This window comes from Onychomys torridus, chromosome 6 (genome assembly GCF_903995425.1).
Source record: "Onychomys torridus chromosome 6, mOncTor1.1, whole genome shotgun sequence".
Lineage (NCBI taxonomy): Eukaryota > Metazoa > Chordata > Mammalia > Rodentia > Cricetidae > Onychomys > Onychomys torridus.
Genome location: NC_050448.1, coordinates 43,975,955 through 44,003,839, shown reverse-complemented (window position 1 = coordinate 44,003,839; position 27,885 = coordinate 43,975,955). Strand labels below are relative to the sequence as shown.

At 42.8% G+C, this 27,885-nt stretch overlaps 1 protein-coding gene across 3 annotated transcripts; it reads left to right on the top strand.

Annotated features, from left to right (window-relative positions):
- The first annotated feature begins 870 nt into the window (after window positions 1-870).
- On the top strand, window positions 871-12,871 carry Ccnl1 (cyclin L1). 3 transcript variants are annotated; one of them, XM_036190517.1, is made up of 12 exons: window positions 871-1,304; window positions 1,544-1,618; window positions 2,034-2,143; window positions 3,776-3,848; window positions 7,539-7,659; window positions 8,553-8,617; window positions 10,297-10,396; window positions 10,500-10,604; window positions 10,691-10,832; window positions 10,976-11,087; window positions 11,196-11,294; window positions 12,084-12,871. In XM_036190517.1, exons 3-12 carry the CDS (start codon window positions 2,107-2,109, stop codon window positions 12,430-12,432), a joined length of 1,203 nt encoding a protein of 400 aa, XP_036046410.1. In that variant the 5' UTR covers window positions 871-1,304; window positions 1,544-1,618; window positions 2,034-2,106; the 3' UTR covers window positions 12,433-12,871. The 3 variants fall into 3 exon arrangements, with proteins under 3 accessions (XP_036046410.1, XP_036046408.1, XP_036046411.1); XM_036190515.1 differs by lacking the exon at window positions 3,776-3,848; XM_036190518.1 differs by lacking the exons at window positions 3,776-3,848; window positions 10,500-10,604; window positions 10,691-10,832; ... (1 more) ...; window positions 11,196-11,294; window positions 12,084-12,871 and adding an exon at window positions 8,859-8,872 and having other exon boundaries at window positions 917-1,304; window positions 10,297-10,359.
- The last annotated feature ends 15,014 nt before the right edge of the window (window positions 12,872-27,885 follow it).

Genomic DNA, 27,885 nt, shown 5'->3' with positions numbered 1-27,885 from the left:
CAAAGTAACAATCCCCAGGCTGTGTATTAGGACAAAGTTTTTTTTTCTTCTCCCTAGAGAGTATCTCGGAGGATTGAACTAGACTAAAAGACCCTTGGGCGGCCAGAGGCTCCCCACATGGAGGGAGGAGGATCTACAGTTCCAAATGTTGGCAGCCTCAGCTGTTTGGGAGATTTAGTGTAAAAGTAGAAAACCACAGCTCTTACACTAGAGGGAATTCAGGAACGTTTTATCCTGGAGCCATTTTGGTCCATGGCCCGGGAACACAAATGTAGGTTACCCCAAATTCCACGTAAGAGGAGGGTTGTGTTTCTTACGTTGACATAGGTTCAGTGTAATAAACAAGACGTTACTTTCCCGACTCTAAGGACAGGAACCATTTAGGATTAGACTCCCTGGTGCAGTGAAATCGCCGGTGTCACGTCCTCAACCTAATTCTATTTTTGGAGCCAGGGATTTTCCAGATTACTGTAAACCCGGCGAGGTGAGGTCAGGGCCAGGCCGACGTCTCCCCGGCTGCGCCCCGACACCCACGCGCGCCGAGTGCTTCCCGGAAGACCGCGCGCTTCACCTCCCTCCTTCCCTCGTTTCTCAAACCCGTGAGGCTGCCCTGTTCCGAGTCACTTTACACACCCGTGTCGCCGATGGCGGGACGCACACCGACCGGGGAGCGTTTCGAAGGCCGACCCACCAGGCGGATAATCCGGTGCCTAAAGGGATTACCACCCAGGCAGCCCTGATCCGCCTGGGAAGCCTCCACGCCTATCCCAGCCGGGAGGAACACGTAGGCGCGCGCCGGGGCGGGGCGGGGCGGGGCGGGGCGGGGCGGGGCGGGGCGTCGGCGTGGTGACGTCAGGGCGGAAGCGCACGCTGCGTGCAGCGGCCTGGAAGCCGGCGGTCACGGGAATATCCGTCGCGCCGAGGACGCTGGTTAGTCTCGCTTTGGGTTCCGGCTGCGTCGGCCGTACGTGCAGCTCGCTGGAACTATGGCGTCCGGGCCTCACCCGACCTCGACCGCCGCCGCCGCCGCCGCCGCCGCCTCCGCTTCGTCCGCCGCCCCGAGCGCGGGCGGCTCCAGCTCAGGCACGACGACCACGACGACGACGACGACCGGAGGGATCCTGATCGGCGACCGCCTGTACTCGGAGGTGTCGCTTACCATCGACCACTCGCTGATTCCGGAGGAGCGGCTCTCGCCTACCCCGTCCATGCAGGACGGCCTCGACCTGCCCAGCGAGACGGACCTGCGCATCTTGGGCTGCGAGCTCATCCAGGCCGCCGGCATTCTCCTCCGGTTGCCGCAGGTGAGAGTCCCGGTTGACTGCCGGGGTCTCCGCCGCCCCCCGGGTCTCTCGGGAGCTCGGGCGGCCGGGCAGGCGGGGAGGGACGTGGGGACGGAGGCAGGGGTGCGGGGGCCGGCGGCGCCGCGCGGCCCGGGCGGGGGGGAAGGGAGGCGAGCGGCCGCACAAAATGGCGGCGGCGGCGGCGCCTGGTGCGGGCCCGCCTGACCCCGGCGCTTCCGTTTCTCCTCTCTCGTCTGCAGGTGGCGATGGCAACGGGGCAGGTGTTGTTTCATCGTTTTTTCTACTCCAAGTCTTTCGTCAAACACAGTTTCGAGGTAAGCTCGGCGGGGGCGGGCGAGAAGGGACGTCTTCATCATCCGGAAGCGGGAAGGAAGGGGTAGTAACCAGCTTTTCCAGAAAGGGAGTGGTTAGCTTGGGCCTTTGTACCTAGTTCCCACCCACGAGGAAATGCGGCCCGCAGAACGCCTTTTCAAGAACTAGAAAATGGATCCCGAGTCCACGTGCTCTGTTACCGAGAACCACGTCTAGGAACAGTCGAGCAATAGAAACGCCCATAGCTGCTAAGGCCCGTGCGCTGAAAACGTCGCCCTTGATTCCATTTCGCCCAAAGCCCCGTTGTATCCTAAGAGTTTCTCTTTAAAAGTAATTTTTGTTAGACTTCGGGCAGAGTTGTCTCCAGTTTAACGTTACACTTCGTTATAAGTTTTGTCCCCTCGTGGGTTCTTTCAGATTGTTGCCATGGCCTGTATTAATCTTGCATCAAAAATCGAAGAAGCACCAAGAAGAATAAGAGATGTGATTAATGTATTCCACCACCTCCGCCAGTTACGAGGAAAAAGGTAAGACTGGCCCATTGAACATAGTCTCTTGCTACTGCTGTTGTATACCAATCATCAAGTCAAAACATCTTTTTTTTTTCTTCTTCCTCAAGTCAGTACGGATGCAAAAGCAAACTGGCATTAGGTGTTGAAATTCACATAGGAACCCTGAAACTTAAAAAGCCCTCAATTAACCAGCTATCTAAAGTTTGTAGAGGCAGGTGGCATTTGTGGACAATCGTAGCAGTGCTGTGGAGCCAGTCCCTTGGCTTAAGATTAACCGAGAAAGGGGGTACGGTTGGCTCAAGTGGGAGTGTGCTCTGTAAGTTCTTCTTCCCCTCCCCTCTCTGGAAAACTGAAGGCTGGACGTGAAAGTGCTGTAGTTCAAGTTACTGTCGTGGCAAAGTTCGTGTAGGTTGTTACTCCGCTTGGAGCCCCAGTTTCTCCATCAATTGAGGTTGGCTTTTTTGTTAGAGTACTTCTCAACATTGAACTACGATATATCGGATAATACCGGATCTGAAAGGACTGGAGGATGATAAAGTTTGAAGTCAAAGGGATTGAACAGGTATTTTGTTTTGGTTAGATACAGTCTCAGTGAGTGGGTTAGAAAAATAATGTACTGAGTTAGTTGCCTTCAGCTGGGACTCTCTACCTGATCTTGTAAGAAAATACAGTCTGGAACAGGATCTTGGAGGTGTGGTGATAATCTGGTAACTGTGGGCCTGTGTGGTCATCTGTGGCAGTACCAGAGTTTGCTGCAGGATTCCCTGTTGTACAGGTGATGCTGGGACCGCTGATGGACAGTCATGTGTAGATGAACTTCTGAGGAGTTGTGATTAGTTTGAAAGGAAGGTAGCTGTGAGAAGATGAGTTGTTTGGGGGCTGGGGTTGCTTAGTCCGAATGAGCATCGTGTCCGGTGGTGGTAGTCAAGGTGCCAGCCAGAGAAGCAGATAGATAGTAAAGTGAGTTCAGAATGGGTAGCATGGTCAAAAACTGCTGCCCCAGTTTTGTTTTGTTTTTATAGCTTTTGTTTTGTTCATGCTTTTTCAGCCCCATCTTAGTGTGTTCCGGATATTTCTTTTGTTTGAAGACATTTTTAGTTTGTGAAGAAAGTAGAGAAATGGGAGACTTTCAAACTGGTGTTCAGTATGTTCTGAGCTTTTATTTCCATTTAGATAGTGGCTGAATTTTTTTTTCTAAGATGTTTTTAAATGAGACACATAAAATAGAGAATTCTTATCTTCAGTCAAAGAGCTATGCTTTAAAAGGACATTTTCTAGTATATGAGTCATTGAGCCAACTATAATTACATTGTGGCATTTTCCTGTGGGACTTGACTTTCCTTCCTTGGTTGTCAGGATAGGATCATCTTAATTATAAAACTTCAGAATTCAGAATAATCCAATCTGACTGACTTGTATTGGATGTAATTGCATTTTTGGTCATCATTAAAGAGAAATTGATTTTGTTTCAATGTTACCGAGTTTGATTATAGCATGAAATTCTTAAAGAAGTTAATTGCATGGAAGCCCCCCCTTTTTTAAAAGCAGGATATAAGTGTTTCTATGCATTTTACAAGTTTACTCAGACATGTAACTTGTATATGTTATTAACTTCAACTCTTTTTTCCCTTGCAACCGACTATACAGCGACCAGCTACATTTACCAAAGCCTGGGTGATGTGGAGTGGTACATAGAGATGAAGCTGTCGTCATGGCAACAGTGAGTGAAGTATCGAAAATCCCCAAGGAGAAGCCAGTGTTCTGAGAATAGGTCACTGGAATCGGGGACTAACAGGTTGGCCACTGGTGAACCATTTAGAAAAAAACAAACAAACAAACAAAAAACTCCTGTTTCTTGTTACAAGCTTTTTTCTTTGCTGTCCAAGTTATTAAAACTATAGCTTAGTAAGGTGTTGTGTGTTCTTTGCATAGTAGGTATTAGAGAGTATTCGTAAATGGTACACTCTGATTAGTTTGACTTGAATTTTAGTACAATTTGAATGCTAACTAGGTTACTGTATGTCCTTTTCAACTACGGGGGCACATGTATGCAGCCTTAGAGTCATTGTAGTCATGGCTACATAAAGATAACTGTAATACCCATGTCCAGTTCTCAATGAGGTACCTGACTTGTCCCCCAATAGTTTTTTTTTTTCATAGTTTGATAGCTCTTCAGAATGGCTGAATTTAAAGGAAAAGAAAAGCTATTTATACCAGTAATTTTCAGATACAATTTGCTATTTATATGTAACATATTCCCAGTGTGTTAAGAGTTTTTTTTTTTTTTTCTTTAAAGAAGTCTGTTCATATCATTTAAGGTTTATGTTACAAGATAAACTTAAAGACTTAACTACTTTTATTGGTGATTGTTGATGCTGTTTTCAATGTATAAAAGTAAGAATTGGAAGGGTCAGGTTAGTATTGACAATTTAACCATTTGTAGTGTATTTCTGTGGTTCTGAGGTAACTTCAGTTTGACATTTAAGGAATGCTCCTATTCAAAATAAGCATTAGAAATTTCTGTGTTGAATAGGAGTCCTGTCTCCCTCCATGTGTATTAATTACCCATGTGGTTTATAGTATAGTTCCTTGTGCTACTTCCAAAGTATCGGTCCTTTGTAATACATGAGACTAACCATGTTTGAACCCCCTGCTTCTAAAGTTTTGTCATTCACATGCTGTGTTTCAGTCATACCATAAAAAGTAGCTATCATACAAACAGACCAAGAGTTCCTAAAGATGGAAATTTGATTTCAGATTAGTTAATGAGCAAAGTCTGGTAATAAAGAGTCTTCAGAGGTGGAGTTTGGTGGTTTTGAGTGTTGTCCATATTCCTGATTTCTGAAAAGATGAGGACTTTTTAACTCCCTCAGCTTTAAGTACCACCTCTTTATCTAGGATCAAGGATGTTTACTGAATTGGGAGGAAATTCTGCCAAGCCTTGATTCAATGGAATGTATGGCTAAAAACATTTCTGTTTGATTGCTTTGTTACTATAAAAAGCTTTTGCTGCGTAAATGCTTTTTCAGAATCTTTGCTTACCGATTTAAAGACATTTTTTATGTTTTATCATGGTCTAAAATGATTCTGTAAAAGTAGTTGTTAATTTTGTATTCATTGAGTTTGAGCTTTTCCTTGATTTATGAGGTAAATTTCTGAGCAAAATGAAGACAGACAGAGATTATGCATTTACAAAGCTAACTTGGAAAAATTGGTAGTAGCAAGACTGGACAAGAGCTTACATGGTTGAGTCGTAGTAAGGTTGGTTGGTTTGGAGTTTTAAGATTCAGGTCTCACTGTCTTAGCTTAGGGTGGCCTGAGATTTATGATCCTTGTGCCTTAACCATTTTACTCCTGGGATTAAACAAAGCCTGTGCCTTTACATGTTCTTTGGGATTCTGATGTGAGGAATGTGCTTATGGCAGAGGAGTAACTGAATCCTTAAATTTGGCACCAGTTAGTAGCCAAAATTGAAAAATTGTTTACCTGTTTAGTCACAGATTTTATTGCCATTTAAAAGTAACTAACTATAAAACAGTTTTCTTAGCAATGCATTTTAACACATGGGAAAAATGAGAGAGACCTTGGCTTTTGTGAACTATCTGTATAGGGATTTTAATGGTGCTGTTTACTTACTGTCTGGATTTCAGGGGTTAAGAACTAAGCTTTGAACAGATAAAATGGAGCCTCTGACTCCTAATACCAGTTGAAGGACAACCTTGTAATGACATTTATAAAACCTGAAAAATTGTAAACTCTTACATCGTATCTCTTTGGAGTATGTTTTCATACATACATTGGTTGCTCCCATTTGAGTTAAACTTGACTTTTCTCTTAAGTGGAATTTGCAGCTATTGTCCTGATAAAAGTGATTCAAAACAGGCCATTGCCCTACTTAACCAACCTTTAAGATTTCTCACTTTGAAAATGTAGTAGATACTGAACTTGAAGCAGTCTTGCATCATTACTTTGTTACTGTTAATGGTGTTACTTCTGCCAGCTATTAATTATTTAACACAAAGTTACAAAATAGCAGTAACTGATTTTGCTTTTAAGTGAAATAAGGAAAATATAAAGTAGCTTTATTTTTAACTCTTGAGAGCCTGATACCAGGGAGGTAGTAATGTTCTTCATTTCAGATTGTTTGTTAGTCTTGTGTTAATTCAGGTTGGCCTCAGTTCACCTGATTAGTGGATGAAGAATGTCCTTGAAGTCTTTATCTCCACATTCCTCTACTCCCACCCCATATGGTGTTGGGCTTACAGGTGTGAGCTAGTACTCCTGGCTCAACATTACAGATGAGATTGTTTCATTACCTCCAAGTGGTTATGCGTAAACAGGCTCTTTGTTTTTGAGCAGGTTGTGTGTTGAAGCATTCAGGCAATGCATTCTCTCTAGAGTGTAAAACTTACCCATATACTTACTGTACAGTCATTAATAGATATGTACATCTTGCTGTTTGAGGTAAGAATGTATCAGAAAACATGCTAAATTTCAGATGACATTAACATTACTTAACTGGCAGATTGTAAGACAAGCCAGATTGCGCTTGCCTCTAACATAACCCGCTCTAGTGAGTGAGGCAGAATGAGCTCCATAACCAAGACTTTATTTTTATTTTTATTTTTTTTTAAAGAAACAAACTTACGTGATGTACATGAGATGAGTGGCTAGGTGTCCCTTCCCCCAGTATGAAAAATGACTTATGAAAACAGCTCAGGGGACATCCCACACAGGCCTTGAATGTGGTTTCTGAGTCTTGGTTCCCTCTGTGGTCTAATAGGAGCTACATTGACTGAGCTACCTAATTTATTCTTTTGTCTTTTTTAATATTTCATTTGGCAGTTGAACTAATTTTGGGTTTGTTTTTTGTTGTTTTGGGGTTTTGTTTTGTTTTTTTGGTGGGGGTTTTGTTTTTTTGACCAGGGGTAGGTGCTAACTAAACAGATATTCTTTGTGTATTTGTTTTTAGTGTGTTGACCATAAATTTAGCAAAGGTTTTACTCAGAATTTTTCTAGGTCTTCCTCATATTAGAGCTGTATAGTAAATCTTTCAGGATCACATTGGTTCTTGTCATTTCGAAGTTTCTTCTGGGAGGCTGATGAGGTTTGTGCCAATAATGCTTATCACTGAAGTTAAGTGCATAAGTTAAAGAAGAAAAAGTCAGACCCTAAGAATATATGGTAGTTTGTTTGTTTTTTAAAATTGTGTTAGTTTTAGGAGCTTTGTCTAGTTGCATATAATTAGTATAACTTGGACAGCATAAGATTAATGCTTTAACTTGTTAGCAGGAGTTTAAAAAGCTGGTTTCTGTTGCCAATAGTTGGTTGGAAGGGAAAATGGAGATGCCACAAGTAAAAGGTTTTGGATGTGCAAAACAGTTTTGATTTTATTTCTTACAAACTATAGGACTCCGAGCCCTCTGATCCTTGATCAGAACTACATTAACACCAAAAATCAAGTTATCAAGGCAGAAAGGAGGGTGCTAAAGGAGTTGGGATTTTGTGTTCACGTCAAGCATCCCCATAAGGTGAGTTATAGAATCCAGAAATTACATTTCGTAAGTATTAGGGCTTTGCCTAAAATTTTGACTTACGTGGAGAGTTAATCTGAGTTTTCAAAAGCTTTCTTTTAGGTGTTGATGTTTGTCAGTAAACTGGTACTCAAAACAGGCTTTGTTATTTGTAATTGTGTGATCATGAATATTCTTTGTGGTTAAGTTCTCGTTTTTCTTCCACCTAACAAACTCTTGTGATGGAATTCCTCATGTAAGGAGTGAATTGTACATATGTGTAGAAACTGGCAAAATGTTAGCTACTCACTGTAAACCATTCATAAAAAGCTTTCTTTCCTGTTGCCCTTCTAAACAGTTGAAAGAATTGGGACTATTGGAGATAGCTAGCTCTGCTCTTAACTGGGTGACACTGGCTGGTATCTTCAAGTTCTATTTTTCTAAAATTATAAAATGATAATGAGGTCCAGAAACACTTGGCATGAGCTGAAGTAGTTATATGTATTTAGTGAGTCTTGCTGGGAGCCAAATGCAAGGCAAGCATTCTATCATTGAGTTATATGTAGCTTCTATTTAAGAAACTTTAGTGTGCTAAGCTTTACTGCAGAAATTAATTGCTATAATGCTTAGTATTCTAGAAAATGTGCTGAGGCCAATGTGTATTCTCATAGCATAAATTCTGCTCTTTTTGATGAATGCTAGTGGAAAAAAGTTGTTAGCTACCACTTGTATCACATTTTTCTAGAATTGAGTAATGTGATAATCCACACTGAGTTTGGTATGTTTGATGGTGGCCTACATTTGTAATTGTATAGGAGTTAAAGCTATAACTAACACTTGGTGCTTTATTCATTGACCTCTGCTGTGAAAGAACCACCAAATATGCTGAGTGGTTTTTCTTTTCCCCCCAGATCATTGTGATGTATTTACAAGTCTTAGAGTGTGAGCGCAATCAAACCCTGGTTCAAACTGCCTGGTAAGTTGCTTTTTTACATTTCTTCTTTAGTCAGGAAAACAGAAGCAGAAATAAAGTAAGTTTCATTTTTTTTCTTTCCAAAATAATGAGATAAGTTTGTTTTGGGGCATTTTGTTTTTGTTGTTTTTTAACCAAAAGGTAAATCATGCTTATTTCTGCTTCCTGTTTTCTTGGCTTGACTAATTACTTTTAATGGAGAACTCAATTTAACTTTGTTCTTTTTTCTACTCTTTAATTAAAGGGTAGTCCATGATGGTAAGTCATAGAACTCTGCCCTCTGCACTTCAGCCCATGACCTCAGGATGGCCTGATTGGCTAGCCTGCTCTCCAGCCAATCCAGTGCAAGCTCTCATCCGAGATTCACTGAAGTGGTCCATATCCATCTGGCAGCATCTTCTAGTTCTGTCGGGGTGTCAAAAGGATTTGTATATTTGCTTCTAGAAGTAACTATGCATCATGCCTATGTATTTAATGTATACCTGTGACTATCAAAATGAATATTTCATTTTTGATAGATTGTTGTCCAGCCATTATGAATTGTTTTTTTTTTTTAATTGGGTTCAGTTAAATTTCTACATGCAGTGTGTATAGCTTCCATTCTACCAAAGGAGGCTCCCTTAACCTTGTAGCTTTAAATGGGTACCTGTTGCCATTGTAGGTTACTCCAGCTAGTGAGCCATTGCAGGCAGTGATATAAGAAGCATATAATTTTAAAAAGAAGTTAATGTTATTTAAATATTTTTGAACTTGGGCCTCTGAGATACAGAAAGGGTAAGCAAGGAAATTGTGGTTTGGCCATAAATGATTTATATGACTGTTGATAAACAAGCTTTAATAATTCTGGACTTTCCCAGAAATACATCTTTTTTAAATGACTGCCATGCTTCTTTTGGACTCAGTAGATAATGGTAACATTAGAAAAGCCACATTTCTCTATAAAATGCATGAGTTTTTAATGTATTCTGTGCAGCCAAAAAATACAGTAATTTTAACAAGAGTGAGGATATTAGAACTAATCCATTTAATTTCCAGCTCAGGCTTTTTATAGCAAATACAAAGTTTTTGTTTTTTTGTTTTGTTTTTTTTTAGTTAAGGAATTTCATGGGAAAGTTTCTCTAGAAGTTTATTTAAGTTAGATCATTGCTTTTATTTATGCTTAATTGCAAAAAGGTATGTAAACAAGGCCATTATGATGTGTATTATTGCTCACTTCTCTATCTAGATTTTTTTTTTTGAAGTTTTTTTCCTTTCTTCTAACTGTAAGAGTAAATTGATGAATTCTTACTAAAATACCTTTTTACCCCTATTTCTGGTATTGAGTTTTTTTTTTTTAAGAACTTGGTTGACACTGCTTTTCATTATGGATAAAGGAGAGATGGTCAGTAACTAATGGCTTGAAGTATTGTTGGAGTGGTGAACTGTGAAACTCATGATGTCAGAATTGACTTCAGAATCATTACCTTTTATAACAGTATGCTGAGAGAACTTTAGGGGTAAGAGCTAGATGCTAATATGGAATTGTTTAGAAGTGCTATGGGGAACGGGTTAGAAACTGGACATAGTAAAGATGTGAGTAAGGAGAAGAAAAAAGAATGAAGTAGATTGAGTCTCCAAGTGTGTGTGCACCTCAGAACAATTGATTTGCTATGGACTAAGCTTACAGCTGAAATGTTTTTCAGGAATTACATGAATGACAGTCTTCGAACCAATGTTTTTGTTCGCTTTCAACCAGAGACTATAGCGTGTGCTTGTATCTACCTTGCAGCTAGAGCACTTCAGGTAAGTGTACATTCTTCTGTGGTTTTTAAAAAAGTAAATTCTAGGAGTTTTGTTACTTCTGAAGAAAGTGTAAGTTTGAACCATTCTGTTTTTAATGGTTTAGATTCCATTGCCAACTCGGCCCCATTGGTTTCTTCTTTTTGGTACCACAGAAGAGGAGATCCAGGAAATCTGCATAGAGACACTTAGACTTTATACCAGGAAAAAGGTAATTTCAGTTACTGTGTTTGGTGTTTGATGACATTTCTAAGAATCTATCTAAAGAGGAATGCTAACTTGATTTTTATCCAACAGCCTAACTATGAATTGCTGGAAAAAGAAGTAGAAAAAAGAAAAGTAGCCTTACAGGAAGCCAAGTTAAAAGCAAAGGGATTGAATCCTGATGGAACTCCAGCCCTTTCAACTCTTGGTGGATTTTCTCCAGCCTCTAAACCATGTAAGATACAATCAGAATTGAATGAAATGTTTGGCGTTGGTCAGTTGTGATCTAAGGGTTAGAAACGTAGTACTTTCGGGTGTATTGGGAAATAGTTCTTTGAAAAATCCTGTCCTTAATATATTGTCCTTGTCTTTTAAAAGCGTCACCAAGAGAAGTAAAAGCTGAAGAGAAGTCACCAATCTCCATTAATGTGAAGACAGTCAAAAAAGAACCTGAGGATAGACAGCAGGCTTCAAAAAGCCCTTATAATGGGTGAGTGTACTTCAAAGGCTTGAGCTTTTATTGTTAAGCCTTTGTGCACTCCCTAAAACAATGTAAACAATGCTGCCTGCATTTTTTTTTTTTTTTTTTTTTTTTTAGTGTAAGAAAAGACAGCAAAAGAAGCAGAAACAGCAGAAGTGCTAGTAGGTCAAGGTCACGAACCAGATCACGATCCAGATCACACACCCCACGAAGACAGTGAGTCATGGGGCCTGTATGGGACGGGCTTTTAGGGCCTTTGAAGATTGGGGGTGGGCTTCAGGCTAGCAGTGAGTGTTTGGGCTTTTTGTTTGTTTAGAAGGTTTTATTTACTATATAGCACCAGTTTGCTAGGATTACAAGCATCCTTCAGGATTAGGCTTAATGTAAAGAGAAATAAACTTAAGGACATACTTTGATTATGTGGTACTTTAGTGGTGTTTTTAAATATGCATAAGTGGGTTATGCACAGAAGTTACGGGGAAATTGTAAAAGTCAGTTCTTTACTTCCACTATGTGGGTCCCAGATCAGACTCTGGTCTTTGGGCTTTGTGGCAGACCCGTATACCTGTTGAACCACCTCACTGACCCTAGTAGTGTGCCTTAATGGCATTTTGTGCATTCTACTTTGTCTCGCCATGCCTACCCCCGTTCTTGAAAAGTGTCCAGAAAATGCCCTGTGGGTATATATATGTATATAAAGCTGTCTATAATGTGAAAACATTCTTTATATTCAGTTTGCTAGAAATGTGAATATTTCATTACTGTATTAAAAAGCCTAAGACTTCCAGTCAGCTTTGTCATTGGCTTGCAGGTTCTGGTGCTTCAGTGGCATTTGAGTAATAGTCTTCAATTGGGAGAGGTCAGGATGGGGAGACTGAGGAACATGTTAGTCAAGGTTTTTTTTCATTGCTCATAGCTGACTGTTCTGAACTTGGTAATGACCAACAGTTACTAATCTATTGCCAGTAGAAATCATAACTAAACTTGAAATTTTTATTGTCTAAGTTATAATAATAGGCGAAGTCGATCTGGAACATACAGCTCAAGATCAAGAAGCAGGTCCCGCAGTCACAGTGAAAGCCCTCGAAGACATCATAATCATGGTTCTCCTCACCTTAAGGCCAAACATACCAGAGAAGATTTAAAAAGCTCAAATAGACATGGTCATAAAAGGAAAAAATCTCGGTCTCGATCTCAGAGCAAGTCTCGGGATCACTCAGATGTTGCCAAGAAACACAGGCATGAAAGGGGACATCACAGAGACAGGCGTGAAAGATCTCGCTCCTTTGAGAGATCCCACAAAGGCAAGCACCACAGTGGCAGTCGCTCAGGACATGGCAGGCATAGGCGTTGACTTTTTCTTCCTCTGACACTGCATGGCTTCCTGGTTTTGCCTCTGTGCAGTGTGATGTATGGACTCAATCAAAACATAAAGCAAACTGATTAGGAATTGATTTATTAAAATTGTCTAGGTCTCTAGAAACACTGAGGACATTTTCTTTGGAAAAGAACTATGGTAAGGTTTTTTGCACATTAAAATGCCCTAGCAGTATCTAATTGAAAACCATGGTCAGGTTCAATTGTACTTTATTATAGTTGTGTATTGTTTATTGCTATAAGAACTGGAGTGTGAATTCTGTAAAAATGTATCTTATTTTTATACAGATAAAACTTGCAGACATTGTTCTATTTAAGTGGTTATTTGTTTAAATGATGGTGAATACTTTCTTAACACTGGTTTGTCTGCATGTGTAAAGATTTTTACAAGGAAATAAAATACAAATCTTGTTTTTCTAAGCTGCTTCAAATACCTTATTGATTTAAATTTAAAAGATTTTAATGGTAAGATGGTTTTGCACTGATTTCTGACAGGTGTAGTTTGGGATAAAGTCTTACAGTATGCAGTGGTCATTGTGTATATAGGAAAAGTAAATTGGAGTGGCCTGATACTGTTTCAGAACCACTAAAATGCAAAACTGATTTGATCTGAATGTATCTGAAGATAATTTTAAATCTTAACTATTTGTAATGGGAATTTAACAGTTGAGCAAACCAAAATCACAGCCTAAAACTAAGACCCATCCATGGAAGTTTTAAGTGTTTTAGCATGCCTGGCATTCAATGGAACAACTTAATCTAGGATTGTCAAAATCAGTGAGATCATAAAGTAAAAAATTGACTACAAAGACATGAAACAATTCATGTACAAATAGGTATCAAGTTACTAGAGGACGAGGTACATTGGCAAAGGAGAGTATGGTGTGCTACTCAGGGGTTATATTCAAACATCAAGAAGTTCAATGTATTGTGTGTATGGTGGGATAAGAAGAGGAGGCTGCAGGTTTGGTCAAAGCTGGGTGAGGCAACCCAGTAGGAGAAAAGGGTACCAAGAGCAGGCAGAAGAGTCAGACACCCCCTCTCCCCCACAAAACACCAAGCCTAACAACCACAATATATATACAGAGTACTTAGTACAGACCCATGTAGACTCTGGTTGCCACTTCGGTCTCTTACTCATGGGAGCCTTCCTTAGTTGATTCTGTGTTCTGGTGTCCTGTACCCCTCATGCTCCTACAATCCTTCCTTCCCAACTTCCAGGAGTTGGTTTTCCATGCTCTGCCTGATGTTTGGCTGTGGGCCTCTGCATCTACTCCCATCAGCTGCCAGAGGAAGCCTCTGGTGGCAATTGGGCTAGGTACTGATCTATGAGTATAGCAGAGTATCATTAGGAATCATTTCATTGACTTTAAATTTTTTTATTTACTTTTTGGCCGGTCATGATTTGTTCTATCCTAGGTATCTGGGTCACTCGGCCTCCTGTTCCTGACCATCATGGGGTGGGGGTGGGGGCATGAGCTCCCTTTTATGGCCTGGGTCTCAAGTTAGTCCAGTCGTTGATTGTTCACTCCCACAAGCTCTGAGCCGCCATTGCCACAGCACATCTTGCAGGCAGGACCAGTTGTGGGTTGAAGGTATTGTGGCTGGGTTGATGTCCCAGTCCTACTACTGAATGTCTGTCCTGATTACAGAAGATCCTAACCATTCTGTCAGGTGTAAGATGGAATCTCAAAGTTTTGGTTTGCATTTCCCTGATAGCTAAGGATGTTGAACATTTCACAGCCATTTGAGATTCCTCTATTGAGAATTCTGTTTAGCTCTGTACCCCATTTTTAAATTGGATTTGTTGTCTTGATAAATAGTTGGGAGTTCTTTATTATCCATTTTGGATATTAGCCCTCTGTTGGATGTGGGGTTGGTGAAGGTCTTTTCCCATTCTATAGGCTGCTGTGTTGTCCTGTTGACAGTGTCCTTTGCCTTACAGAAGCTTTTCAGTTTCAGGAGTTCCCATTTATTAGTTGTTGATCTTAGTGCCTACACTATTGGTGTTCTGTTTAAGAAGTTGTCTCTTGTGCCAATGCATTCAAAAGATATCTTATTCTGAGCATTGTGCACATAGAACTGTGGTTGAGGCCTGTGTACCTAAACCTGCATCTGGGTTTAGAGAACAGTACCTATCAGCTCTAAAAGTAGTGATTATTAGTTATAAAACCTTTGCCATTACCTTACAGATTCACTTCATGCCCTTATTGGGGAAAATTTCACATAGGGTCTTAGCTGTTTTAATACCCCACTCCCCAACCCCAGCCCCTAACAGCCCCATGATACTTGCCTGGTTAGCTGCAACATGTTAGGGCCCAGTAAGTATTTCTTTAGTAATCTAGCTCTTTTGTCTTCTATTCACACTTCATATAAATTATACAATTGCTTTCAGGCCATTTGTAAAAGGTGTCTATGAAGCAGGCACTTAATTTGTGAGTTTTGGGTGGGAGAGGGGGAGACAGGGACTCATTGGCATGCCCTGGCTGACCTGGAACTCTATACTGGACTAACCTCTAACTTGTAGAAACCTACCAGTGTTCCCTAGTGCTGGGATTAAAGTCGAGCACCACTATGCCCAACTAACTGAAACTTAGTGTTTACACTTAGGTCCCAACTCCATGATTATGTTGTATATGTGCATATGTTTCAAAAATCTGAAAACACCCAAACACTTTCGGTTCTGAGTATTTGGACATTTTTGCTTTTTCTTTTTTACCCCTGTGTAAACAAAGTCTCGTGTAGTCTAGGCTGACCTTGAACTCAGTTCTGCCAAAGCCTCCAAGCACTGAGGACAAGATGTTCCAACACTCCTTGTTAAGATTTTATTTCAAAGTAATTTTAGAAAATGAAAATAAGGCAAAAATGCACAGACCTTCACTCACATTTCCCAATGTTACCATCCTCTCTGTCTTTTCTGATATTTTGGAGATGTCCCTTTATAAATTCTTAAATTATGTATTCCATGTTAAAAAAAATCCACACTATCATTACCCAGGTTTAAGGTCTATTGACCTTATTTAACCATAACCATTTTTCTTGTAATGCCCCATTTTTTGTTTTGGGATGTAATTTTGAATAGTGTTTGCCTTGAGTTCTTTTTTTTTTTCTCTAGACAGGATTTCCCCTGTATAGTCAAGGCTGTCCTGAAACTCGTTCTGTAGACCAGGTTGTACTCAAAAGATCTAACCTGTCTCTGCCTCCTGAGTGTGGGGATTCAAGGCATGTGCCACATACTTATTTAGAAACAGGGTTCTTGATCCTGTCTCTCAAATGTTGGTGTGTGACAGATACTCGTCCAGCTCCAGTTTTTATCCTAGACAAGATCTTGTGTATCCAGGCTGGTACTTGGCTAGTCAAGTTTCCACCTCCCACATGCTAGGATTCCAGGCACCTGCCACCATGCTCTGCCTTTGTTTTTAATGAACAAATATGCTTATGAGGGATGGTAGCGTTCAAATATGTGTATATACAGTATACAATGACCAGGTCAGGGCAACTGGCATGTCTGTGACCTCCTGACTTTGATAGCTTTCAGTGGGAGCCAGTTAGTAAAATATTCTTCAGCTTAGTTTTATTTGATACTTAGTATGGTTAGATTTGGGTTTCATGGTTTGGGTAGGAATACAATGGAAACAGGATCAGCTCAGTGTATCATTTTAGTTCATGGTGATTTGCCTCATTAACTGCTGCTGTTAACTAACTTCAGTCTCTGGTTAAGGTGCTGACTATGTTCTTGATAAAAACATTCACTTCCCTTTTACCATTGAGTGTTTTGCGGGGGTCAGAATTTAAGATCATATTGTTTATAAATATGTTTGCCTGCATGAACTATAAACCAGTATCTCCTGGACATGACAGGAGCAGAGCAGCTTTTGTTGCCTTTCAAAGACTTGGACAAGATAAGGCAAGTAATCAACTTTCTAGTCTAGCTCAGGGGAAGATCTGACGAACACCCACCTCTACCGGAGGCACTATTGACAAATGGCTGCTGAGGGGCAGGAAGGGTCGGTTTTCAAATGGAGGCCCCTGATCAGTGGACAGGCACCAATGGATGGCATACTCAAATGTGTGGCCTCATGAATGGGACTTGATGGTTCCTTAAAAAACAAGGAGACAAGTTGGGAGGTGGGAGTGAGTGGGAAGTGGGAGGAGTGGAGGTTGGTACAAATTCTAAAAGAACTTTCTTGTAATGCCAGTGCTCCCCATGCCAGTGGCATCCCACGGTATGTTTCCCCTTCATTTATTCCTCATGTTAGTGCAACAAAGTACCTGACAAAAATGAGGAGCTGGAGAGATGGCTCAGCGGATAAGAGCACTGGCTGCTCTGCAGAGGACTGAGGTGCAATTCCCAGCACCCACATGGCAGCTCACAACCGTCTGTAACTCCAGTTCTGGGGGATCTGGCACCCTCGCACATGCAGGCAAAACACCAATGCACATGAAAATAAATATCTTTAAAAAATAACTTGAAGGATTTATTGGGTTTATGCTAATAGTCCCAGGGAATCAGGTCCATGATATCCATGAAGGTGGGGAAGGAGAAGGCAGCTAGTCACACATTGTGTCCACAGGAAGCAGAGAGTAATGAGAAGCTGTGTTCGGTTTGCTTTCTTTATACAGTCCAGGATCCTAGCTCATGCAATGGTACTGTCCACATTAAGGTGCATTTTCCTACATCACCCTAATCTAGATAACCCTTTACAGACCAAAGTTGTGTTTCCATGGTGATTCTAAATCCCTCAAGCTGATTAAGATTGCCTCCCCCATCTGGTGGATGGGTATATTCTTAGTCAAGTATCTCAGTGTGGCCAATGGAATACATCGTAACAGTTCTTTTGAGGGCTGGGAATTGAATTCAGGACTTGACACACCTAGGCAAGCACTCTTAACACTGAACTATAACCTCAACCCTAAAATAGTCCTTGTGTTCCATTAATAATGAACTTGATTTTTTAGATATAGGAAACAAAGCAAGTTGATTGATGGACACAGTGTACACCATGCAGGAGAAACCTCCACAGAATAGAATTCTGAACAGTGGCCCAGAATTTAGGCTTACACAGCATCTTCACTAAACAACAGGATTTTAGAGAGGTGACAAAGTGGACATCAGGCTTGGCTTTTGGCTTTCACTGGTGGGGCATTATGAAAAGTGAGTATGGAAAGAAATAATGCAGTAAGTCTTGTGGAATCCTCTGATGCCACATCTGAGCTAAGATCTTCATTGATTAATTTCTGTCATTCCTTGTAGCTGTGAGAGGAGAGAGACCCCTTTACAAGTTTATGCCCTGATTGTAAAGAGTTTTTCTGATGCTACTCACAGAGCCTTCAGCTCAAAAATAATTTATGTAGCTGGGCAGTGGTGGTGCACACCTTTAATCCCTGCACTCAGGAGGCAGAGGCAGGCAGATCTCTGTAAATTGAAGCCTAGACTACAGAGTGAGTTCCAGGACAGCCAGGGCTACACAGAGAAATTCTGTCTCAAATATATATAGTTAAAGAGACATATATTTTGAGATGATATACTCTGGCTTCCTTCACATACAACCATTGAAGAATTACAAAGACGAGAATTCTTTTAGAATATACCTAATGAAAAGCCATTTTATATACGATGTATACATTAATTGTTAGTTAATTTATGCATTAATGCATAGCCATAACAATTTTCTGAGCATGGGGCAAAAAGGCTGAACATTTGTTCTTCCTTCTCTGGAGGTTCTATTAGGCACTCAAAATAAGTACTACCCAACTTTACCTTCTCCCATTCCGTTTAGGCCCAGGGAAAATAAATGGGCTGTCATAATGCTTAGGGGTCAGTAGTAGTAACTGTAAACTGAAATTTATCACCATGAATTCATTCTATTCCAAGTCTGTCTTTATAAAAGTCTGCTGGTTTCCACAGCCAGTTCAGCCTCTCTTCATTTGTTTTGTTAGCAGTAGAAATGGCTTATTTTTTTCTATAATATTCTTAAGATCCTGTATATTTGCTATTAGTATTTCTAATTCTTGCTTGTTTGACAAGCATCTGTAACAAGTTACCTTTTTATTTTTTGAGACAGGGGTTCTCTGTGTAGTTTTGGTGCCTGTCCTGGATCTCACTCTGTATGTAGACCAGGCTGGCCTCGAACTAACAGAGATCCACCTGCCTCTGCCTCCCAAGTGCTGGGATTAAAGGTGTGTGCCACCACTGCCCGGCCTACCTTTCTTTTCTTGAATGAACTTTTTCTGCTTGTAGACCTGATTTTGATATTCTAGAGACCTCTCAACCATACTTCTTCAATTTCAAAGATGGCTTTTCTGAACCTGCTTTTCTGTTCTTGTAAGCAACACTTAGTTCAGAATCTGATTGGAGTTATTGCTGAGACTGTTTCTGAACTCATTCCTACATTCACTTATTCTCTTACTGAAGAGTGATCTTCAATCATTGTGCAAAATGTGCAAGGGAGTCCAATGCCTTCCCCAGACCAGACAGGAAGCCATAATCACCAAGAGCCCCACGCTGATCCTTAGCTGCTGATTTTTTTGTTTTGTTTTTGTTTTGTTTTTTGAGCTGAGGATCGAACCCAGGGCCTTGCGCTTGCTAGGCAAGCGCTCTACCACTGAACTAAATCCCTAACCTGCTGCTGATTTTTTTTAACGTAGCCCTGGATCAAATTAAATTTGTGAAATTACTCCTGCCTCTGCCTACCAGTGCTGGTGCATGCATCACAGCACCAAGTTAAGAGGAACACCTTAAAACCCCTTTCATATGTATAACTTCTAAGATCCCTGCCATCATGTTTCTCTAGTGTGTGTGTAACTAGATCTCTTGGGAATATCAGCATTGGCCCGAAAGAAGGTGAAATGGACTGTAAAGGTCATGATAAATCCACTCCAAATGTACAGGACTTGGCTACTGTTTCCAGACCTGCCCTCCTTCCAATCATGATCAGCTCTCACATGGGCAATCCTCTTTCCCTTCTTAGAGCATTGAGATTACAATATAAATCTGGAATAAGTACCCTTGCCACTTAGATGTCACTGTTAGGCCGAGCGTCATGGACAGTCTCCAAGTTACGCATCGGCTGATCCACAAAGCCTTATTCTAAACACAGTAGGAAATTGTTCCCAAAGAATCGCACGTATCTTTAGGCATGCTACCTAATCCTTTGATAAATTCTTTTAGCTTAAGATATTTACCTTTATAACCCTTTTAATATAAGCAGTACATGCCTGATGACATTCTGTTTCACATACAACTTTTTACCTTCCCTCATTATTACTTATTTACTGCATTGCTGGGAGTTGAATCTAAGGCCTTATGTATGTTAAACATGCACTCTACCTGTGAGATTCATCTCCAGCCCTTTTGGTGCACCTTTCCAAACCCCTATTGTGGGGAAGAAATTCATAAAATTGTGATATGACACTGCCTGTAAGTGGTAGCCACTATTAAAGCCAAGATTGTGAGCTACCACCATAGCTTCTGGGAGCTGAACTTGGGTTTTCACCAGCTCCAGGGCTTATAATGTTCTCTGAGGGCTCCCATGTTCGTGTGTTCATACCCACATACCATATACATATAATTTTAAAAAGCATTTTGTGAACTCAGTTTGTTACAGAATCCAGACACATATTTGTAATCTAAGAAATAAAGCTTGCCTGAAGATCAGAGGACAGAGCCAGCCACAGAGTTAGCCACAGAGGCCAAGCTGTGGTGGCACACACCTTTAATCCTAGCACTCGGGGGAGGCAGAGGCAGAGATCTGTCTGTATTTATGTGAACTCAAGGTCACACTGGGCTGTGTAGTTCGTGTACGAGATTAATCCAGTCTAAAGAGAAACAGCCAGGCATTGGTGGCACACACCTTTAATTCCAGTGTAGCGATAAAGCCGAGCTACCGAGTTCACCAAGTCAGAGAAAGGGACTGTGGATCGAAAAACAGACAAGAGACAGCTGGTCATTCGCATCAGCAGAATGCCAAATGCCATTTATTGAAAGAGGGAGGAAACCCTAAATACAGGCTTACAGCACAATGGGAGAACCCCTGGAGGGCAGAAGTTTGCTTCTGATGTCTACATTCTTACATCTAAGCTGTTAACACCCAAATGCAGGATACACAGACAAGGAACTTCCCTTAAGCATTCAGGAGGGTGGAGAAGACAGGGAATCAGCGTAGGGAGGTCAAGGTTGGCAAGCAAGGTGGCAGTTACCAAATTGGGAGGTCAGGGTCCTCCATTCCAGCACTAGGAAGATTGAGACAGGAAGTGATATGGCTGGGCAGAGAAAGGAATATAAGGCGGGAGGAGACAGGAATTTACACTCTTGCAGAGGCTCTGTCAGGCTGAGGAGCTGGTGAGGTGAGAGGTGGTAGCTGTGGCTTGCTCTGTTTCTCTGATCCTTCAGCTTTCACGATGATATCTGGCTCCAGGTTTTTCGTATAAGACCATTTAGGATTTGTGCAACGAGACATTTAGCCGCTGTAGGATACACATCAACCTACTGGCTTTACTAGAGGCCTGTTTTAAACTGTCTTTCCATTTCCAAGTCTGGGTTTGCCAGCCTCTTTATGAAGAATCTGAAACCATCAGAGGCCTTTTGGAGATCAGTAGTAGATGCTGCTCACCAGCTGAGTGCAGCTGGAACTAGTCCAGCAGAGCTATACAGATGTCTGTCCCTGAGCCCAGTTTGTCCTCTAGGTGTTCAGGTCTGAAGATAGCCCATCCAGTGTTGGGCTTAGAGACTGGAGGGTATTAATTTTCCATGCTTAGCCACTGCTTTCTAGAATTGATGTCTGCTTGTGTTGGGAACTTCTTAAGTTAAGGCCAGAGTGGTAGGTGTGATGGCCTATGAAGGAAGAGATAGGGAGTAGTCGGGAAGCCAAAGGACATGGGCTCCAGTGTTAGCCTGGTCATTAGGAAGTCTGCTGCTCCCACTTGGTGGCTGTGTGGCACAGTTACTAACCTTTCTGAGCCAGAGTTTCTTCACCTGCAGATTATTGAAGATAATGCTTCTCTTTTATGATTGTGGAGTTAACAATGTGCATAGAGACCCTGGCACACAGGAGAAGGTACTCGGTTCTGTCGTCACTTCCTTGAAGACACATCCTCATATCCAGCCATGAGAAAAGCTGTCCCTGACATCAGGTGCTAAGTGGAGCACCCGCACCCGTTTCCTGAACACCAGCAGGCAATATTATTCCTTGAATGTTTCAAAGTCATTGCTCTATGCTGGCAAGTATCATTTTTTGTGCCTGACCAACCAGAGATGAACTCTTCATTCCTCTTTGTATCCCTTCTCTTAACCAGAGATTCCAACTTACTCATCAACGGCCTGTGGAGGAGAGAGATTGATACCAGTTCCCAGGTGTTAATGTAGTATGTGTATGTTAGGCAATGGGCCAGTTCTGGAAATACCAAGGTGAAGGAAACCTCACTGAGGAGCTAGTATTGCAGCTAGAACTTTCTCGAAAGGTTGACAACCATCTTTTCCTGGGGAATGGCTTCCTTTGTTAAAGCAATCTGACCTGCAGTGTTCCAAACAGGAGGTGAAAGTCAAGTACACAGCCTGAAGTCTTTTCACACCAAAGAACACAACACATGACATTTAGTGCTAGGCCCTCTGGGACCATGTGGGACCCTACAAGCTGTTCCTTGAGATCAGACCAGCAACCCCACTTGTTCCCACTAGGGTGAGAGCCTGGAGCATGGGAGAGTGCCTGCTGCTCTCTCACCTCTAGGTGTCAGCACCGAACCAGCATTGACAACTGTCAGGGTTGGAGTCCCCAGTGACTCTCGTGGCTGTGGCCACCATCCCTGGTGACTGCAGATTTGTTCTCGGGTGGAGGAAAGGGGAGAAGAAAAAAAAAAAAACAACAAAAACAAAACAAAAACAAAAAAACAAAGCCATCTGTTGGATTCACCGTTTACCACAAGTCATGAGTTCCACCTATGCAGATATCTTTAGTGCAATGAAGAAAGTAATTTGAAGGTTGTAGAAAACTATCCCTGTCTGAAAATCATGGTAACAGAGGGAATGCTGCACATCAATAAACTAATACTCTTTAATTTGCAAAAACAAAATGAGGTTTGGTTTTGGGGTGGGGGGGGGGAACGACTCTTAGGCATTAAAAAATGTAGTTTACTAACTAGCCCCCCCCCCCACCAGAATAAAAGACCTTTCCTTTTATCTGGGTTCAGTAAGCAACTCCGTGTGAGCACTTCATAAATATTCATGGATGAAAGAAATATCTGACAGAGAAAAGGAACCATTTTGCCACCACAAGAACACTTGAAACGCCAGTGGTTGAAGCGGGGGTCTTTCTGATAGTTCTCTGCAAATCTCGGAATAAGGCCAGCTCAGCTGATTTCATGGAAGAAACAGAACCAGACTGATTGTTCCTGGGGTCAGGGGCTTGGAACTGTGCATAGGAAAAGCAGAACCACTGTCGCAGTGGGTGGGGGTTTTAAACACCCACTCCTCAAACTTCAAGCAAGTGAGATTCAGCAGTTCTACTTTGGGGGGGGGGGGGAAACTCATCTGTTTTGCTTTGCGTTGTCTCCCAGGCTGTGCCTATAAACAGAAATGGTTAAAGTTGGAGTGGGTGTAGAGGGTCATTTCAGTCATCAGAAGCCCCAGTGGAGACTCAATCCTGCTGAGAGACATTAGCAGGGAACGGGGTGAAACCAATGCTTTGGTATGTTGCCAGGTCAAGGTCTGCTTGTTTTGGCCTGGCTATCCTCAGCCTTGGTCCATGTGATCTAGATAAACAGAAATGAATGTACCTCAGCCACCGTTGCCATATTGCCTGGGTTGGTAATGCCAGATCATGGCCAAGTCGCACCAATATGGTTTGGAGACCTTCCACCATGAGGCCTGGGCTACCTATGTGTCACTTTCCCAAAACTTTTTTTTCTAGGTTCCAAGAAATACTTTCTACTTGGTAATGGTTGACTTGGCCAGGGCAGAGGTGGGACAGTCACTGCTTGGATGTGGGCCTGAACTATCTTAGGCCTAGAACAGAGCAATCCTATTTCTCTACACCAACCCCCAACAGGTCTCCCACTCCTACACTGCTTCTACACATACACATACACACACACACACACACACACACCCACACACACACCACACATACCACATATACACCACAATACACACACACCACATACACACACACATCACAATACACACATACACCACATACACACACTACATACACACATACACACACCACACCACACCATAGTACATACATACACACACACCACACCATAGTACATACATACACACACACCACACCATAGTACACACACACACACACACACAGAAACAGAGATGGAGACAGACAGACAGAGAGGACTACTCTGACAGCTTAGATCTGTCTTCATATGGGCCCCCAGGCCTTCAGGCCATTCATTAATTTAAGTCCTCTGACTACACATGCAAAGTAGACCTTTGTGAAAAGAGGAAAGGCAAGGGGTAGCTGTCTCCTCAGAAGGGAAAAGGGCTGGGGATGGACAAAAGTTCTTGCTTTGTGCAGGAAGTTATAGACATTTGATCTCAGTTAATCCCATTCTCTCAGGCCTAGAAGGAAGAGTTCTGTCCTTGAGTGCCAGAGTGGTGTCAGCATCAAGAACAGGACACTGCTAATACTGGAGGTGGCCAAAGTGTCTTGAGTTGTCTTGAACTAGGGGTCATCAGACTTCAGCTGTCTCCCTTGTTCTGCCCTAGTTCACCTTAGCTAGACCTAAGCCATGGATCTGAGATGCATCCATGGCGAGGTTGGCACCACATCTGCTCTGACTCCCAAGGTCAGGTCCCTGGGTCTATCTCTACAAAAGGCTGGTGATGCCGAGATAACTGATGGCTGGAACGATGTGAGAATTAGAGTGAAGCTGATCATTCAGCAGAAAGACCCAGACTGAGAGGTGCCTTCTGCCTCCTTCCTCCTCCTCAACACCCCCAAGGAACCACCTAGAGACAGAAACAAACAACATGATTAAACCTAGTGGAATGCCACTTTTGATGAGATTATCAGCATTGCTGTACAAGTGCAGCACTGATTGTTTTTTCAGCCAGAGAACTTCCTTGAACTGGTTAAGAAATCCTGGGCCCAGTACAATCCATGTGCTGTAATGTCCATGGTTGCCACCCTCATGACATCATAGATGACATCAACAAGTGGAATGACCAGTTAGTTCACAAAGTACAAGAGAAATGATCTCAAGAAAAGATCATCTAACAGCCAGAAGAGCAGGAGGAGAAGAGAAGGACTACCGTCTGTAGCTCTGGATATGACTGTCCCACTGGCAACCTGGAAACTGGGGTGTTGCAAGCTCTAAGTGGGGTGGGAGCTGTGTGTGTTCTACAGGGAGTTACATTATTACCCCATTGGCTAGTCTGTAAGAGGCTTAGCTAAGAGCCTGTGTACAGACAGGAATCCTCCTGCTTCATGGCAAGGCCTCCCGAATCCCCCACTGATTCTCTAAACAGTGTGAAGAAACATCGCCTCCTAGAGATGGCTGTGCTTTCCTCATGGCCAGGGCCTTAAATGCCAATCTTAAAGCACTATGTGGGAAAGAATTTGGGGACTTTCCTGAGCCTTTTGGGTCCTTGAAATGGTGTCTCTTGCCCTAGGATTGCCAGCTACCAGCCCTGGGCCTGATTGTTCAACAAGAGGCTGTAAATAGGACATAGAGTTGGGGCCCTGGTGTTCACCATTTCCTCTTGACTTCTCCTTGTAGCCCACTCGTATCCTACAATTAGGTAGGTTTTTTTCCCCCTGAAGATATGGCACAAGTGAAATTTATGTTTTAGTTTCTAAAGTTGTACTGGCCCCATTGGAAACTTTTAATTTGATGTGTATGGGTGTTTGTATCTATGTCTATACCTTACATGCATTGCAGTCCCCATGGAAGCCAGGAGAGGGCTTGGGATGCCCTGGAGCTAAAGAAGGCTATGTGTCACAATGTGGGTGCTGGGAATGAAACCCTACTCCCATGGAAGAGCAGGGTTGTCCTGAAGGGCAGTTAGTGCTGTTAACAGCTGAGCCATGTCGCCAGGCCGGCAGAGGTGGAATTGAAACCCAAACCGACCTAGTCCCAAGGCCTGGGTTTTCTCCATTCTTTTCTTGGTAACTTAGCCCACAGCTGCCCACGCATCTGTGGCAGACAGACAGACAGATGCAGTCACAGGGATGACACAGGCATGATTTGGCCTTTGTCTACAGGAAAGGAAGGGAAGGAGAGTTGGGACAAAGGGCAAATCTGGTGCAGTCACACCTATGCATAGCTGTGTTATCTGATGGCTCAATCTGCGAATCTAATCTGTGCAAACATGACATGCACTCACCTCACATGCCATCCGGGCCTTGCTGCACCCCAAAGCAGAAGTGTCCTAAATTGTCCTTGGTCAGACACGCTGTCTTTTCGGGGGGGGGGGCATTTTCGGAGCTCACATCAGGTATGAATCAACACTCTCCTCATTAGCCTTGTGATCTTGTGCAAGTCTCCTAACCTCTCTGAACTTGATGTACTAACACCTACAACGGCAAATCATCCTTCCCTTGCAAGGCTTTCCTTAGGGTTGTGAAACAGTACGTGTGAAAAGGCCAGGGCCTGGCACACAGATGTTTGTGAAATGCGTGTTTTCCTGGACTGAGTAAGAACCAAACTGTGAGCTCACTGAATGCCTCCAATAGAGGCAAGACCTGGGAGAAGGCTTTCTGTGTGCTTACTGGAATTGCCGTGACTCACATTCAGGGGTATACAACTCATGTGGCCCATGGTCCACATGCACCTCAGGACAATTATGGACCGGCAATTATTTTTGATCATACAGTTCCTGAATGTGAACTTTGTAGATAACACTGTGCTGAAATGTCAAAAGGTTGGTCGGGAGTCCTTCCCGGAACCCAGTCCTGGAACAGGGGATACAATGGCTTTCCTGGATCCCCGAGGGCCTCTGTGCATGTCTACTTTCTCTCTGTCAGTCACTCTCAAGCTATTCTGAGCTGTGCTTGTCAGTGTTATGAAAGCCACACAAACTTAGCACCAGGTTGACGAAATTCTCCCTGGATCTGCTGTGGGTAATATAGAAACCCATGATGCTGTCTGCTCAGGGGGACACAGAGCTGCAGGGACATGAAGGACAGTGTCCATGGCAATCATTAGACTAGGAAACTCCTCAAATCTGGGAATACTGAGGTGACTATTCCAGGCATGGTGGTACACACTTGTGACCCCAGCCCTCTTGAGGCTGAGGCAGGAGGACAGCAAGTTCAAAGCCCACATGAACTATACACTGAGACTTATTTTCTCCCATCTTCCCAAAAACTAACAAAGGAAAAAAAAAGGAGAGAATGAGGAGGAAGAGGAAGGAAAGGGAAGAGCGAGGAGCAGGGGTGGGGAGAGGTGGAGGGGAGGGGAGAGGGGAGCTTGAGTCCCTGTGACTCTACCGCAGAGGAGAAAGCAAAGGAAAGCAGTTAAGCAGGTCAGAGGGCGTGAGTTTTCAGCTCCCCTCACTGAGACTAGAGGGAGACTGTTGACCAGATTATCTATTCCACAGGTATGAAGGCAAAGAACGTTAATTTTTGTGTGTGTGTGTGTGTGTGTGTGTGTGTGTGTTTTCCTCCCCATCCTGCAGCCTGTTCTCATCCCAACACAGCCAAGGAGCTAGAGAATGGAGTTGGAGTGCCTGGTTGGGACTGTCCAGGTTCACGAGACAGCCCTACCTCGAGGCTGTGAGCAATCAATGAGATCACATCTGAGGATGCTCTCACAGAGAGCCCAGCAGCCATCAGCCACACAGATCCGACCTACAAGGAAAGAACTCTCCAGACTGGTGGTGTCTCAGTATCAGCAAAGAAGAAGTTTGACACCAAGTATTTTGTGTTCTTCAGTGACTTGAAAAGATTTGAGAGGGCTGAGGAAGAACAGCCACGTACTTTGATTTCTCCATTTCCTTCATCTTGTTTTGGGGGACATGGACTCTACCGGAGAAGCCTTGGCAAGTGGCCACTGCCAGATGTCAGACAGGTTCCGGGAGGCTTAACCTAGAGGCAGCAGCTGGGACACTGGGGCAGGGCGTGCTGCCCATCTTCCCTGTCTCCTGTCCTAGGTTTAAGACTACCTGGTGTACTTCATGCACTTTTACCTGCATCAAAAAATATTGAACAGGCTTTATGGCTGCATCTTGTGTTCGGCTCAACTGTGTTCTTTTTTTTTTTTTAATCATTTGTTATTATATTCTCTTTCACAATGGATTTACATTTTCTTATGACTTTAATCGAAATTCAACAGAAATCAGCTTGGTGCAGTTTGGCCACTAGGGGGCAGCACGAGGTCACCGGATGCTTACGGGCAGCAGCGGGGCGGAGGATGGCTGGTTAACTACGGGGCAAGAGGCTCCAGCTCTGACTCACAAAGGGCTTTGGCTTCTCAC